This window comes from Scomber japonicus, chromosome 16 (assembly GCF_027409825.1).
Source record: "Scomber japonicus isolate fScoJap1 chromosome 16, fScoJap1.pri, whole genome shotgun sequence".
Taxonomy (NCBI): Eukaryota; Metazoa; Chordata; class Actinopteri; order Scombriformes; family Scombridae; genus Scomber; species Scomber japonicus.
The window spans coordinates 30,109,908-30,124,332 of NC_070593.1; the positions used below are offsets into that span (position 1 = coordinate 30,109,908).

General features: G+C 38.7%; 1 protein-coding gene across 5 annotated transcripts in view; it reads right to left on the bottom strand.

Moving 5' to 3' along the window:
- nrxn3a (neurexin 3a) overlaps positions 1-14,425 on the bottom strand; it is a 285,289-nt gene that overhangs the window by 17,336 nt on the left and 253,528 nt on the right. For 2 of the 5 annotated variants that reach the window (XM_053336304.1, XM_053336302.1), the window contains 2 exons: positions 4,719-4,808; positions 852-1,159 (listed from right to left, as the gene is read on the bottom strand). In XM_053336304.1, the coding sequence (XP_053192279.1) occupies positions 852-1,159; positions 4,719-4,808 (398 nt within the window). The remainder of the gene's footprint in view (positions 1-851; positions 1,160-4,718; positions 4,809-14,425) is intronic. The other 3 variants (XM_053336307.1, XM_053336306.1, XM_053336305.1) reach the window with 2 other exon arrangements.

The following is a 14,425-nucleotide window of genomic DNA, read 5'->3' on the forward strand; positions in this document are numbered from 1 at the left end:
TTCAGCCCTCACCTCAACAGAGGTGTCTGAATTGAGTTGGGGGTTTTTTGTTAGCAAATCTGATAAGTCAAAATTAATTCATGACTATCAAACTGAACAACAGAAATTCTACCAAAACTCTACTAACTCCATAACAAACTTGTAGCATTTTATTTCAGTGCTTCATCATAGAGACTTCCAATGTGTGGAATTTCACTAGTGAACACATTTGAATGTGAAACAACAGCAGGAAAAGTTTGGATTAGCAATGAGTGCAGCTCAAACACAAATCCATTACAGCTGTGAGAGTAATGATCAAATAGTAATACCACAGATATCAGGAAGTATAAATAGGAATTTAATACAAATATCAATAAATGTAATAAAATAATCACATTGGGAAATATTTGGAACATCATAAATTTGGTAAAGGCAACAAGAAAGGGAGGAAACATACATTCTAATTAAGGTTTTGCTCTCATTGTTATTTTATTGTATTTTATATAAGAAAATCGAGGTTGATACACCAAAAACACAAAATCTGTGTTCATAATCTTAATGAATCAATCAAAAATGTTATACAAATATGTATATAATATTTCCAAACACAGGGGAACACAATATTTATGCACCAACCAAAGAACAATGCCGACAGGCACTCTCATAGGCTGCATCCTTTACTGTATCATTGATCTGATTGGTTGTTTAGTTCAGTGCTTCAATGAACTTCAAGCAAGCCAGCTTTAATTTCCCAATGACATATTTTATTTTCTGCAACACTAATTAGAATGAACTCAAGTCATCGTACCGTTTTCTGACTACTATTCTTTGTATGCATGTTTTAATATGTTATTATGGAAGTCTATCCAAACCTGTACAGTTGAGGAGGATCTGTGTTTCCGTGTGGTGGTAGTGGACATCATGGTAGTAGTCTCGATGAAAGTAGAGAACATCTCTGGAGGCATGGCTGTGGTCCTGGCTGAGCCTGCCACACTGGGCACATCACCTACCAACCTGACACTGCCGTTAATCTTGATGTTAGGGCTTCCCTCTGCGGCCATGTTCAACACCTTGAGGCCATTGTAATAAAGACCAGACAGTTGACCTTGAAATGGCCGGCCTCGATCACTACCACCAATTGCAACTGTTGCTTGAGTGTTGAAAATTGTTAGCTGCCGTCCTAGAGGAGACATCCAGATGTAAGATATTTTCAACAAAGAAGAGCACTTTTTCATATACATTTTTATAGCTGCCAGACTAAGGGCCAAGCAGTGCTTCAAACTGTCTTATGCTGACCTCGAAGTTCATGCTTAAAATTTCTAAAGTTTTAAAAATGAGCTATTTTAATTGATCATTCTTCACCCAGCAGATGCATTCAAATCATTAAAAATTTAAGTTTAATGTGGTTAAGGCAGTTTGCATTTATCGACTACAGATGAAAAAAGGGGGACTCTTAAAGTGTGTTTTATAGCTGTTTTGTGTTCTAGTGTATGAAAGCTTCTCTTTAATTCATAAAATCCCTGCAGCATCTGAAGACAGCAAAAACTGACATGTTGATAAATCTGCATCAACAAGGGTGCAACAAAATAACCACATGCACCTCTACACACATTTTAACAGTGTTGTAGGCAAAGTCACATAATCAGTAAAGGTTTGATGTTTTCTTCATTTTTACTCACAATTGAACACTGATGGCTAACTAAAATGTCTGACTACATTTTACACTGTATTGTTTCATAAACCTTGGTTTATTTAAAAAACTATAGTTCTAACTAATTAGTAGTTTCTAACTGACCAATATGTTTCTAGTCATGCAGAAACAGTAAATATGTGGCTGGTTTGCTTTGTTTTCACTAAAACATTAGGAGTTAATGCATATTATAAATTTAGGAGTAATAAAAAATGTGTACATTTTCCATGAAAACTGAAAATAAAGCATTTATGAGTTTGTTGGTCCTCCATCCTAATGTTTTAGTTCTGTAAATATTAGTCTTTTTTAAACTTCTTTTGTGAGAAGAAACTAACAGGCTGTCTAATTGTGCACATTTATTGCTGCGTTGTGTTTGTTAAATTTATTACATATATACTAGTTCTTTGATTTGTAGTCTGTTCCCACTATCTTTTTCCTGATGAATAGACTATCATGTCTTTCCCATACCATGGGATTTCTTCTTCTTTCTATCATACAAGTTTTAGTGGAGCATCTGGTAAGAGGGACATCCTCCGTCAGCTTTTCCCTCCTTTAAGTTTGACGCTAAGATAGCCAAAGTCTGACCAACTTCTTTTTAATTACCCCCAATAAGAACTGTTCATTTTCCTTGTGATACCATTAGATCAATCATTTCATTAATAATTCACTAATTCATAATTTACTCTCATCTGGTAGATAGGAAATATTCATTAGAGAAAAAAAAGGTTCATAATCTAATTCCTTCCTTATCCATGAAAGAGCAACTTGCTGGTTGATTTTTCTTACTAGATCTACCTTTTACCTGGATGCTGTCATATTTTATCGACATATAAGGGAGGCAAACAACTTTGAGTGACTCACAGTGATGGACCGTTGGTTGAAGTTATATTACCTTTTGCTCTTGTGAGATTGAGTGCAGCCCAACGCAAAATTGCAAAGATTATACTTTCTTAACTTTCCTTTTATTGTAGGTGGCTGTTATGTAGTGCTCACTTATGCAGTCATATTCGCTGCAGTAGAATGAGATGCGACTTGGCCAGTCTGGCAACATATATTGCCAGTAATATGTTTGTGAATTTGTGATAAATCTTCTGACAGAGGCAGAACGTAACTGATGAAACTTAGCGAAAGTTCAGTCAGGAAGACTATTTCATAAAGGCATACTGGGGGTTAACTTTTCCAGCTTTCTCTCTCATGCATGTTCATCTATTTCCTGGTTTGTCAATGTTCAAGGGGTGTAGTCTTAAATTGAGTTGTCACCTGTCACTCATGACAACCAACAGCAAAACACCACACTTCATCTATAGCCTATCATCTAGTTGTAGTCTTTTTAAATATGCCTCTCTCTCTCTCTCTCTCTCTCTCTCTACTTTAGTCTGACATAGAGCTATTATGTATGCCCCACCACCATCCCATCCTCGCCCAGTCTCCGCAGGATTTGCACTCCATCTTCTTATCTGACTCATCAGCAATCACCACCACCTGTGTCTGGACTTCATAGTTGGATCTATTGTGCAGCTGTTCTAGGATGATGTCCTCATGAAGTTCAAGCACCAAAGACTTGTCTATTACTAAAGACTTTGTTTCTCTCATTGTACTATACAATAAATATCTTTCCTTTTATTTACTTCTCTCCTGATTTAACTGCTGTTAGGTATGGAAACCAGTTAGTTTGAAAACCAGTTGGGACATAACACTGAAAAAGTGACACAGATGCTGTTTTGGTGCATCATCTAGAGATCAATGATTAAAGGGTAAATTGCTATTTTTTCATTTGACCATATTTATTTAAGATAGATCCAGATACATCAATTAAGTATTGCAATATGTATATTTTGTGTATAATTGTATCGATAAGTTAAATCTGGTCATTCATTAAGGCACCTGCCCAGGGTTCTCCTCGCACCATAACATACTTTCTCTCCCTTGATTGTTAAAGACACTGCTCATGCAAGCTGTGTGTACTGGTTGGTTCCTCTGCTGTTGTTACCGTGGTATGACATTAGTTGTTCGCTTATCTAATGCATGTCAAAATTAGCCTTGCTATCAATTTGTTTCTTACTGTTCACTCCCTTTGGTCATGTTACTTGCAGTTTGGCTTTTTAGATGCAGAAGTATAAGTATTTCACAAAAATGACTCCAGATGTCCCAGTAGTGTATACATTTAATTCAAATCAAGCTCCTACATATTTTGCTACACATTGATTCACTGGGGTCTTCAACCTGCAAGTTGCTCTTTAAGGAATTTAAGTTATTCATAATTGTGTTCATCATTAGGAAATGATATGAGGAGGAAAAGACTGTAGTATCTCCTCTTGTGTTAAATGTGTCTCTTGGAAAAACAATATAACTCCCTTTTTCTTTTTTGAATTGTTGTAAAACCTAACACTTAATGAGGTAGTTATCAACGGTAGTTATCAACGTGTCTCTATGTTTGATGAGATACTGTTGCTATGATTGGCTCTGCTGTGCCAGGGATATAAGAACAGGAAAGTGACTGGCTGAGAGTGTAGTTATCAATGACCTCTCAGTCTTTGCACCCAAGACTTACCACTTTGTGCTGGTTGATTAAAACATGACCCTGAGAGTCTACAGCCATGCCAGCTGCTCAGTGAATATGTGTCATAACATTAATTGTGATTATATATGGAATTGTTTTCCAGATTATGGGTTCATTTATTACAGTTATTTAATTAATTATGTAATTAGTTATTTTTGGCTTTAAATTCCAAATACAATTATTGTATGCATGGATTTATATTCATTTTTATGTCATTGACACTATATTTGATGGTAGTTTTTTAGAAATGGAAAATAATTTATGATCTGCATTAAAATATCTTAAGGTTTGAATTGACTGTCAAAAAAACCCTCAAATTATTTTTTTCATTGCGTTTGAATTTCTAACATCACACAATCCATTGAAGCTTTATAGAGACCATGCACATACATTTCCTGTTCTCATTAGAGAGCTGCACATAATGTTTTTTCACATTATATCAGTATAATGAACACACATAAGCACAGAGACATGTTTGTTTGAAATTACCTTTTTCTTGCAGCCACTCTTCTACGGGTCTGGAGTATTTGAAAGGAATTTTCTTATTGGCCATTTGATAGCGTTCAATGTCACTGTTCCCTTTAAAGTTTAAGAAGACATTTATAAAGACATTTATTGATTATCAGCATCATGTCAACAATAGGAAATCACTTTCCCTCTAACATTTACAATATATTTAAATCATTTTAGATGAGGATTACATTCTTATTAAATTTGTTTTAGTTACAGTATAACTAAGATTCATTATATTTGGTGTGTGCACCTTTTTACTTTGTATAGAAAGTGTGCATTGACATCGCGTTTTCTGAGATACTACCAGGCTCATCACTGACTGGCAAAACAAACTCCTTACAGCTACGATGAATAGATAGGGCTATTATACTGTGAGCGAAGCAAACATATATAAAATGTCCATAGCACAATTGCTTTTTGAGTGTTAATGCAGGTGTAAATATTCCAGGTACCAGATGTAAGGGTAAGGGTACATTTTATTAATCCCCCGAGGGCGAAATTCAAAATTGACACAGTATTGGTGTAGTAAGTGATAAAAAATAAAATAAAATAAATATAATTCTATATATACTAAATCATTTCTAAATAGCTACTATATATAATAAACAATCTCAAAATACTATCTATAATTAAAAATACGCAAAAAAAATAAAAGAACAAACAAACAAAATAAAACAAACCCTGCATATGCCATTTCCCACACATAAACTGGTATTTATATAAACAGAATATACAGTGAGAATGTACGCTCTTCATGCATGCTTCAGACCAGGCTTACACATTTATTAAAGGGATATGTAATAAGGTGCAAATGTAGAAATAACAAAATAATCATTGATTACATTTCTGACATTTAAAAATAATGATGTAATATCACTGCTGATGATGGTTCAAAGGTCCATCTGATGAATTAATGAAATAGTACTACATACAATACAAAACCATTGCTGTGCATCAGGGATGTGCACATGATTATAGAGGGGCAGAGGTTCAAAGTCAGAAAAGGACAGCATGTGGTTAGGGTTAGTGTTTTTTTGGCATTGTGCTGCAGGCATAATCAACATGAATCAAGTTTAAATACAGATGGTAAGATTTCAAACACAGATAACCTACAGCTTATATCCCCAGAATGCTGAAATTACTATATTATTATTATTATTATTATTATCATTATTTTGTTAGCCCACACAGTAGTCGCAAAGTCACAATAAACTTAATATCTAAACCTCGGACCTTTACTTCAGACCTGTAGTGAGGGAAATATGATCCGCCGTAAACACGGTGCATTTTATTTTGAAAATTAACCCAGTGTTTTATTTTGTAATTTGTACACGATTTCCTATCCTGCACGATCTGCTCTGTGCTGTGCTGAATTGATGCGCCGTGCTCCGACGTCCGGCCAAAATAGAAGCTGACACATTGACTAAAATAGAGCGTTTTCCTGAAATATTACCCATATTTAAGCACGTTGAAGAAGCGGATGGCTAGTTAGACCACAACTCACAGGTTCAAGTTGCTCCACTGTCACGTTATCCATAGGGCAGCTGCTTCTCTCCCTCTCACTCACTCACTCACTCGCCCACTCTCTCTCGCTCTCTCTGTTGATTGCCCAATGTCCTCGAGATCCAGCCCTCGCAACCTATCGCAACCTCCCCACTCCGCCCATGCCTCCTTCCATCGCTCCGCCTCATGCCCATATAAGTAGAATCCGTGTGTTTTATGCACCTGAAATTTTCAAGATGGCAGTGCCCAGATCCGAAACTATTGGCTTCCGAGCAGCAGTCCACAAACCAATGGGTGACGTCACGGATGTTACGTCCATTTCTTATATACAGTCTATGGGCTCAACACACACAACAACCCCGTATTACAAGAAAATGGGTATCGTAGAATACCGTGGAGTTTTTGTACCGCTGTTTTTTTTTTACATCCCTAACAGGAATTTATTGATGTTATTTAAAAAAACAAATCAAAAACACACACACACACACACACACACACACACACACACACACACAGACACACACACAGGGCACTTTTTAATAGTAGGCAAAAAGGGCAGGGGCTCAAGCACCCATTGGGCCCTATGTTCAGCTGTTCTAGGGTTAGGATTTTTCTATCCTGTTTAATCTTTAGTTTAACCTTTTTCCATTAGACCTTTTGCCTGAAATATTTGTTTTTTATGTTTTTTTTTTTCCATGTGAACGCACAAAGATACTTAAGTGTTAAGTGTTTTCCACTCCTTGGTAGTGATGTTTATAAAAATGGTAAAAACATTGACCATTGAAAATGGTTCTGTTAAAAGGTTTTCATAGCTCCTTCTTTTGCTTTAGCAAAAGAAATGGAGTGATTATTGTTAAAAAACTAAGCTTTGTCATTTTAAAGCAAAGAAAGGACAAAGAAGGCATAGCTACTTGTATTGAAGACTTAATTAATGGAGTTAAGACAGTATTATGCAATATATATGCTTTAATAAGGGAGACCCTAGTTTTTCCCATGATGTCAATACAATGATGGAAGATATGGAAGGTCAGGTTATCTTGGCAGGAGATTTTAATAAAGTGATGGATGGGATGATTGACAAGAGTAGGCCTAGTGGTAAATACTTTGAGATAGAGCTGCAATACGTATGTTGGCAGAGGACTTGAGTCTATATATATACGAGAAAAAATATACATTCTACTATTCTAAAATCAAACACAATAATAGAGTCAGTAGTGACCATGGTACAGTGGAGTTACATATAGACCTACAGACGGACAAAGATAGAAAAGGCAGGTTGAGGCTAAATACTAGGCTATTGCAAGATGAGGAGTATAAACAATATATATATATATAAACAATATCCTCTGTTTGGGTTATGTTATCTATGTTATGTTTTGTTCCAGGGAAAATTATAGCCCAAACCTCAAAAGTTAAGAAAGGGATTTGGCACACAACACTGATAAGGTATACCAAAATATATGTAATCGTAAATATCAGTTACACAAGATATTTAACAAGAAAGTAGAATATGCGTTATTCAGGGGGTAGATTATTAGTCAGACAACTTGAAACATCAGGATATATTTAACAATATTCCAATGATTAAGAGGGGAGATGGGGTGGTAACATCATCAAAATAAATAAATAAGGTATTTAAAACATTTTACAGATTTTCCCAAACCTCCAATTCCCCACTATGAGCAATGCTGCTCCTATAACAAAGGACAAAATAAGAACAACTGTTATAAAAAATACATTGACATACTGGCTCCTATTTTACATAAAGTCTGAAATCTGAAAGCATTCGAAATATGATCTCTGCCTTTCATGATGCCTTAATCACTCTTATTCCTAAAAAAGATAGAGATACATCACACCCATCCAACTTCAAACCTGTAAGCCTACTTGGGGTAGACTGTAAGGTATTGACAAAGACGCTAGCATTGAGATTGGAGAGGGTGCTGCCAGACGGCATAAATGGTGACCAAGTAGGTTTCATCAAACACAGGTCATCAGTTGATAATATGCAGCATCTTATACATATGAACTGCACTAATCCTGTACCAGTCACAGGCCTCTCTCTAGATGGGATGGGGTTATCTTGTGGCAGCCCTTTCTACATTTGAGTTTGGGCCTGGTTTCTGTCACTGGGTGAAAGGGCTCTACTCCAATCCAAGAACAGCTGTTTTCACAAATGGGGTGATATGTAATTTTTTTGGCCTGTCAAGGGGAACAAGAAAGGGCCCCTCCCTCTTCTCCCTATTGTTCATGATAGTTCCAGAACCATTGGCTTCAGCATTTAGATCAGACGTGAAAATTAAAGGTGTGCATGCAGGTGGGAGAGAACAAGTTATTTATGTATGCAGATGTAAAAGCAGAACCTGCTGATTCATTACCAGTGTTACTTTAATGTATTAACTCATATTCTAAGCTATCAGGCTACAAAATAAACTGGCCTAAGTCAGAAGGCATGCCTCTCAAGTGAATCTCAACCCTTGAATAAAGAACCACTCCATAAGATAAAAACACATTTGGAAAAGTTGGGTAAATAAAGCTCACTTTATGGGGGAAAGTTAATGTGATAAAAATGGTGGTTGCCCCGCATTTCAATTATGTTTCCATGATGCTGCCTGTTGATATCCTGTGGCCCGTTTTTCCATTTCGTATTTTTTATTTGAGCCTAAAATTGAAATATGAAAAACCAGACATTTTTTCTTTTTTTGTGTTAGATTTAAAAACAAAAAACAAAATAATTTGTCACTTTTTCCTTTTTTGATTTTTGATTTCCAATCGAAAATAAAAAGAACGAATGATACACGGATTGACGAGATCAAAATAAAAGAACGTTTTGATTTTAATTTTGTAAATTGGCAAAAGTAAGAAAGCCCATAAATTAACATTGATCAAAACGAAATATCCATTTGACTAAAACATGGATACTGTATCAGAATCAATGTGATTGACAACGATTGGTTGTAATAGCAGAGTGTGTGGTGTTGGAGGGTCAGAGGGTGAGTGGGTGTTTCTGACCCCTCGTAGGGCCACATTGTGGCTGATTTGGTTTCTGGGGCGGCTTCAGGCTGCACTCGGCACAGGGGGACCTGCATGAGGTTTAAGCTGTAAGAAAAGACGTTTTCGGGGATAGTAATTGGCTCTACCCCGCTTAAATCAAGATTGCGGACTATCTGCTCTGTGTCCTTTGGGAAACGTGGCTCTGTTTGAGCCTTAGCGCCGGTAATTTTGTGTATAAACGTTTATTCTAAGCTTCAAACCAACATTGCTGCTTTTGTAAAAGAGGAGTTGGAGTCCTAGATGCTGTTGAAATTGTATGTGTATCTGATGTTGTAAAGTGATAAAAAATGGGCAACAACACGTCCAGCACAGGTAGTAGTTTGGAGTCTAAAACTACACAAATTGGTTCAACAAAATTTAGAAGACAGAGAGACTGTCAAACAAAAAGAAACACCAGTGAAAATGTGGAACAGACAAACCAACCTGATAACCCACAGACACAGGCACATGCACACACTCTTATAGACACACCACCAGCTGATCCCACAAAACAATTTCAAGACACGTTTTCTCCATATGTGCCAGCAGGAGTTGAAGGAAGGCTAAAAGGATGGCATTTTGTGTTTTGGTTCTCTTCCCTCATGAATGATTGGACAGAGAGAGAGTGGCCGTATGAGGGGTCGTTTGAGAAAGAGAAACTGCAAATGGCTGAGATGAATGTTAATACAAACATGGGTTTGGCATTTTAGTGATTCTTAAAAAAGGGATTCACAAAATAAGTGACTTGTATTTAGATGGAAGTCTTAATGTATTTTTCTGAAATGGTGCAAAAATTTGATCTGGAGCGCAAGGGGACTTTTTGGATGTACTTACAAATCAGAGACTGTATCACTAAGGGTAAATTCTTTCAGGGTCAGAACCCAATAATGGACTTTTTTGACTTACCAAGCACAGCGCACAGGGCATCTGGGTTCTACAAATTCCTTGTTGGGCTACCAAGAGACACGTGCAGCAATTTAAAGATTAATATATATGGGAATATGGGAAAGTACATATGGGAGGCCAGTGGAAAGTTTATTCAGTATAAATTAATATATATGTTTTATTTTACCCCTTCCAAACTCCATAGGATGGGTTTGTTGGCCAATAACTTATGTTGGAAATGTCATACAGAGATGGGAACATGCACTCTGGGGAAGGGGCTGGGTATAACAATACCTAAATCTCCAAGGCTGTGCCTGTTAGGGGATCACACAGAGTTGCCGAAGGTATCAAAGCATGACCTTGCCATAATAAAGGTTGGGGTTATAACAGCCGCACGAGTGATTCTTAGGCTATGGAAAAGTATGTCCAACCCAGAATTTAGGCAATGGCTGGAACTTATGTCAGAGATAGTTTCTTATCAGCAAATGTTAGCCAGAGTCAATAATGCAAATGAAAACTTTAAGAAGTCATGGGACCACTTTTTTGCCTATGGTATTGTGAATGTGTTGTGATGAGCGCCTGGTGGCCAGGCCTGCACCCATGGGGCCCAGCAACTTGGGACCCCCTTTCCATAGACTCAAAACCCATAGGAGGGGCCAAAGGGGTCGGGTGCATTGTGAACTTGGCGGCAGCCGAAGGTGGGGACCTTGGCGGTCCGACCTGGTGAGAGGCGCCGGGCAGGAGTGGCAATACTTATTGCCCCCCGGCTTGGTGCCTGTATGTTGGAGTTTACCCTGGTGGATGAGAGGGTAGCCTCCCTCCGCCTTCGGGTGGGGGGGCGGATCCTGACTGTTGTTTGTGCCTATGGTCCAAACAGCAGCTCAGAGTATCCACCCTTCTTGGACTCCTTGGAGGGGGTGCTGGAGAGTGCTCCCTCAGGGGATTCCCTCGTTCTGCTGGGAGACTTCAACGCTCATGTTGGCAACAACAGTGAGACCTGGAGGGGTGTGATTGGGAGGAACACCCCCCCATCAATCTGAACCCGAGCGGCGTTCTGTTATTGGACTTCTGTGCTCGTCACAGATTGTCCATAACGAACACCATGTTCAAGCATAAGGGTGTCCATATGTGCACTAGGCACCAGGTTAATGCAGAGAAACAGAGTCCGTATTACTGCAGACGCCGCACCGATCCGCCTGTCGATCTCCCGCTCCATCCTTCCCTCACTCGTGAACAAGACCCTGAGGTACTTGAACTCCTCCACTTGGGGCAGGATCTCATCCCCGACCCGGAGAGTGCACGCCACCCTTTTCCGGTTGAGGACCATAGACTCGGATTTGGAGGTGCTGCCGCCGAGGGTTTTTTTTACCATCTTGGCGACCTCAGCCCCAGAGATCAGAGAGCCCACACCGATTCCCCAGGCTCTGCTTCCTTACCGGAAGACGTGTCGGTGAGATTGAGGAGGTCTTTGAAGTATTCCTTCCACTGATCCACAGCATCCCGAGTCGAGGTCAGCAGCGCACCGTCCCCACCGTCGTTCTCCGTGGCCTCACCGAGTCAGATAAAGTAAAGAACAGTTTCTCAAAAAAATTGAGGATTATCTGTATTAGGCCCATAAACATTAACCAGTGTTATGGGTTCCAAGAGTAATAACCCTTGTACTATCACAAATCTCCCTATAGGGTCCTGAATATGACCCTATAGTCAGAATATGACTGAATTCACCTGAAACGGGACATTACTATGAAGTAGTATGGGCACTCCTCTGGCCTGAGATGTATATGATGAGAAAAATATGTGACTATAACCTCCTTGTTTCAGTTTAACATGTTCATTGTCTGTCAAATGTGTCTCCTGCAGTAAGGCTATGTCAATGTTGTGCTCTTTCAGATAACTTAAAATGTTTCCTTTTCACATAATTGTTTACCCCTCTTACATTCCAAACCAGACATCTATAGCTCATTGGGGTGGCTTGGGGTACACTGTGTAGCTTGCAACAAATACTAAAATAGTCCTAAACATAAACAGAATTTCCCTGTTTTCTCTGTATGATTACAAGGCACACATTCACAGATAGTTGTTGCAGAAGAAAATAAATCTCAGTGGAACTCTGGACCCTGAACTAAAGAGGTATACCCTAACTTAAAGTTCTGTAAGTTTCACTCACCACAATCAGTGGTGAAAAGCCATAACATAAAGAAAAATGAAATAAAATACTCTGGGCCCTGACATCAAACTTTATACCCATAAGAGTGCATTATGGCTTAAACATTCCTACCAACTTGCTGATGAGACCCTGAGACTGGACCGATTGACCAGATAAGTGTTATTAGACAGGATTTGTTCACTAATGTGTTTGGTCCAGTAAGTTATTTTCAAGTGTCCTCACCTCAGCTGAGCTAGTTCCAGATGAGTCTGGTTTACAATGAAGTTCAAAGTCTACAACGCTGTTGTTGAGTTACTCACTGATGTTTCGTCCCCCCTGTATGAGAGCAAAACCAGACGGCAACACAGAGAGAAGTGGGAAAAGGGTGACAGTGCAGGGCCCCGTCTGCACGCCTCCCATTGGCAGTATTCACTCGACAGTCTATTCGTAATCCAAGATCTGTATCCTATTAAAACATGTCTGGGTATTCTCTGCGAAGAAATCTCTCTGCCGCATCCACCGAGTGAAACGCTCTTGTCGCCCCGCTGCGGGTATCCACTTTCATAGTTGCTGGATAAAACATCCCGTATTTCATGCTGCCCTGGCGGAGGCGGCTTTTTAGTGCGCTGAAAAGCATCCATTTCTTGTGTAAGGTTGGAGATAGATTAGGGAAAATCATTATTTTGGAGTTACTGTACATGAGATCCCTTTTGGATTTATTTGGACAGTATCTGGACAGAGTATTTGGACAGTACTCTTGTAGCGGAGAAGTTTAATGATGAAAGCTCATGGTGATCTGTTCTCCTGTGGCCTCATCTGGAGCGTGCTCTCTCTATCTCCGGCATGTCAGAGAGACCCAATATCGATGGCAGCCATTTTTCTAGGAAGGCAACGGCATCATTACCTTAAACTACGATTCTCCTGGTCGTCGAGTTGTGCCCTAAGTTCAGCCTCAGCCCGGGAGTGTTTTTCAGCCAGCTCGTTGTGGTCTTGTTGTAGGCTGGTGACTGACTGCTCGAGTTCGGTGCATTTTTGCTCCAGTTGGGCTACTCTCTGTGTTAGCTTGTAACCCTCCCTCCAGCTTCTCAATTGAGGCGCCCACTTGGTTGAGACAAGCAGCAAATGTATTCTGAATCACGTTAGTAATTTTTTCCATCTTTTATTCTAATTTTAATAAAGAAGAGCTTGTCTCCTTTTTAATCACAACTGTAAATCTGTTCTGGATAAAAAGCACTGGCTGAAAGAATCCACCCAAGAATTTGTGCGATTGAAGGAGAAATGAGCGCAAATGGATAGACATGTTTACATGTATTTTATGAGATCTGAAACGATGCAGTGAGAGATTATAAAAATGCAGATGAAGAGGCTAAAAAATCAATCGTTCAAATTTTATTTTAGAGAATCATTCTAACCGCATTTTTTATTCTAAATATCAGACCCTGTCATCAACGCTTCCTCTTGTTATTTTATTAATAACTCACAAGAGAAATATGAGAATGTTCTACCTTTTAAAAAAAAGAATGAAAGTCATCAATATACAGCAACAAATTCCCCCTGCTGCCTTCTCAAACCCTTATCTCGATCATTTTTATCTGAAATCATAGCTCAAAAGAAGCCTACTACGTGCTCCCCCAAATGTTTCAAATAAGTTATTTATAGAGTTGGGCCCATTGTTTTGATGATTATTGATAGTTCTTTAGAAAATCTCTAATTCTACTATTTTTAAACATGCTGTGGTGCAACCATTTTACAGAAACCTAACATTGATCCCTTTGGGTTTTTGGGTTTAAAAAAAAAAATTAGATCCATTTCTAAGCTTCTAAGCATAATTTTATTACTTTTAAACCGAAGTGCAGCTTTTGACATGGTAGACCACCTGGGTGGGCATCAGGCACACTGAACCAATTACCTAATGTCTCTTTTCATAATTTTCTTGATATACCCTGAAACTCAGGGACCTAGGAAGCCTGGCTGCTGCTGTAGATTGCCTAAGTGATGTTGACTGTTGAATGGCACATAACCTCCTGCAACTCAACAACTCCAGAACAGAAATAATACTGTTCAGTCCCACAAATCCTAATATTCCCATTAGTCTGTCTTGGTACTGTGCCCACCA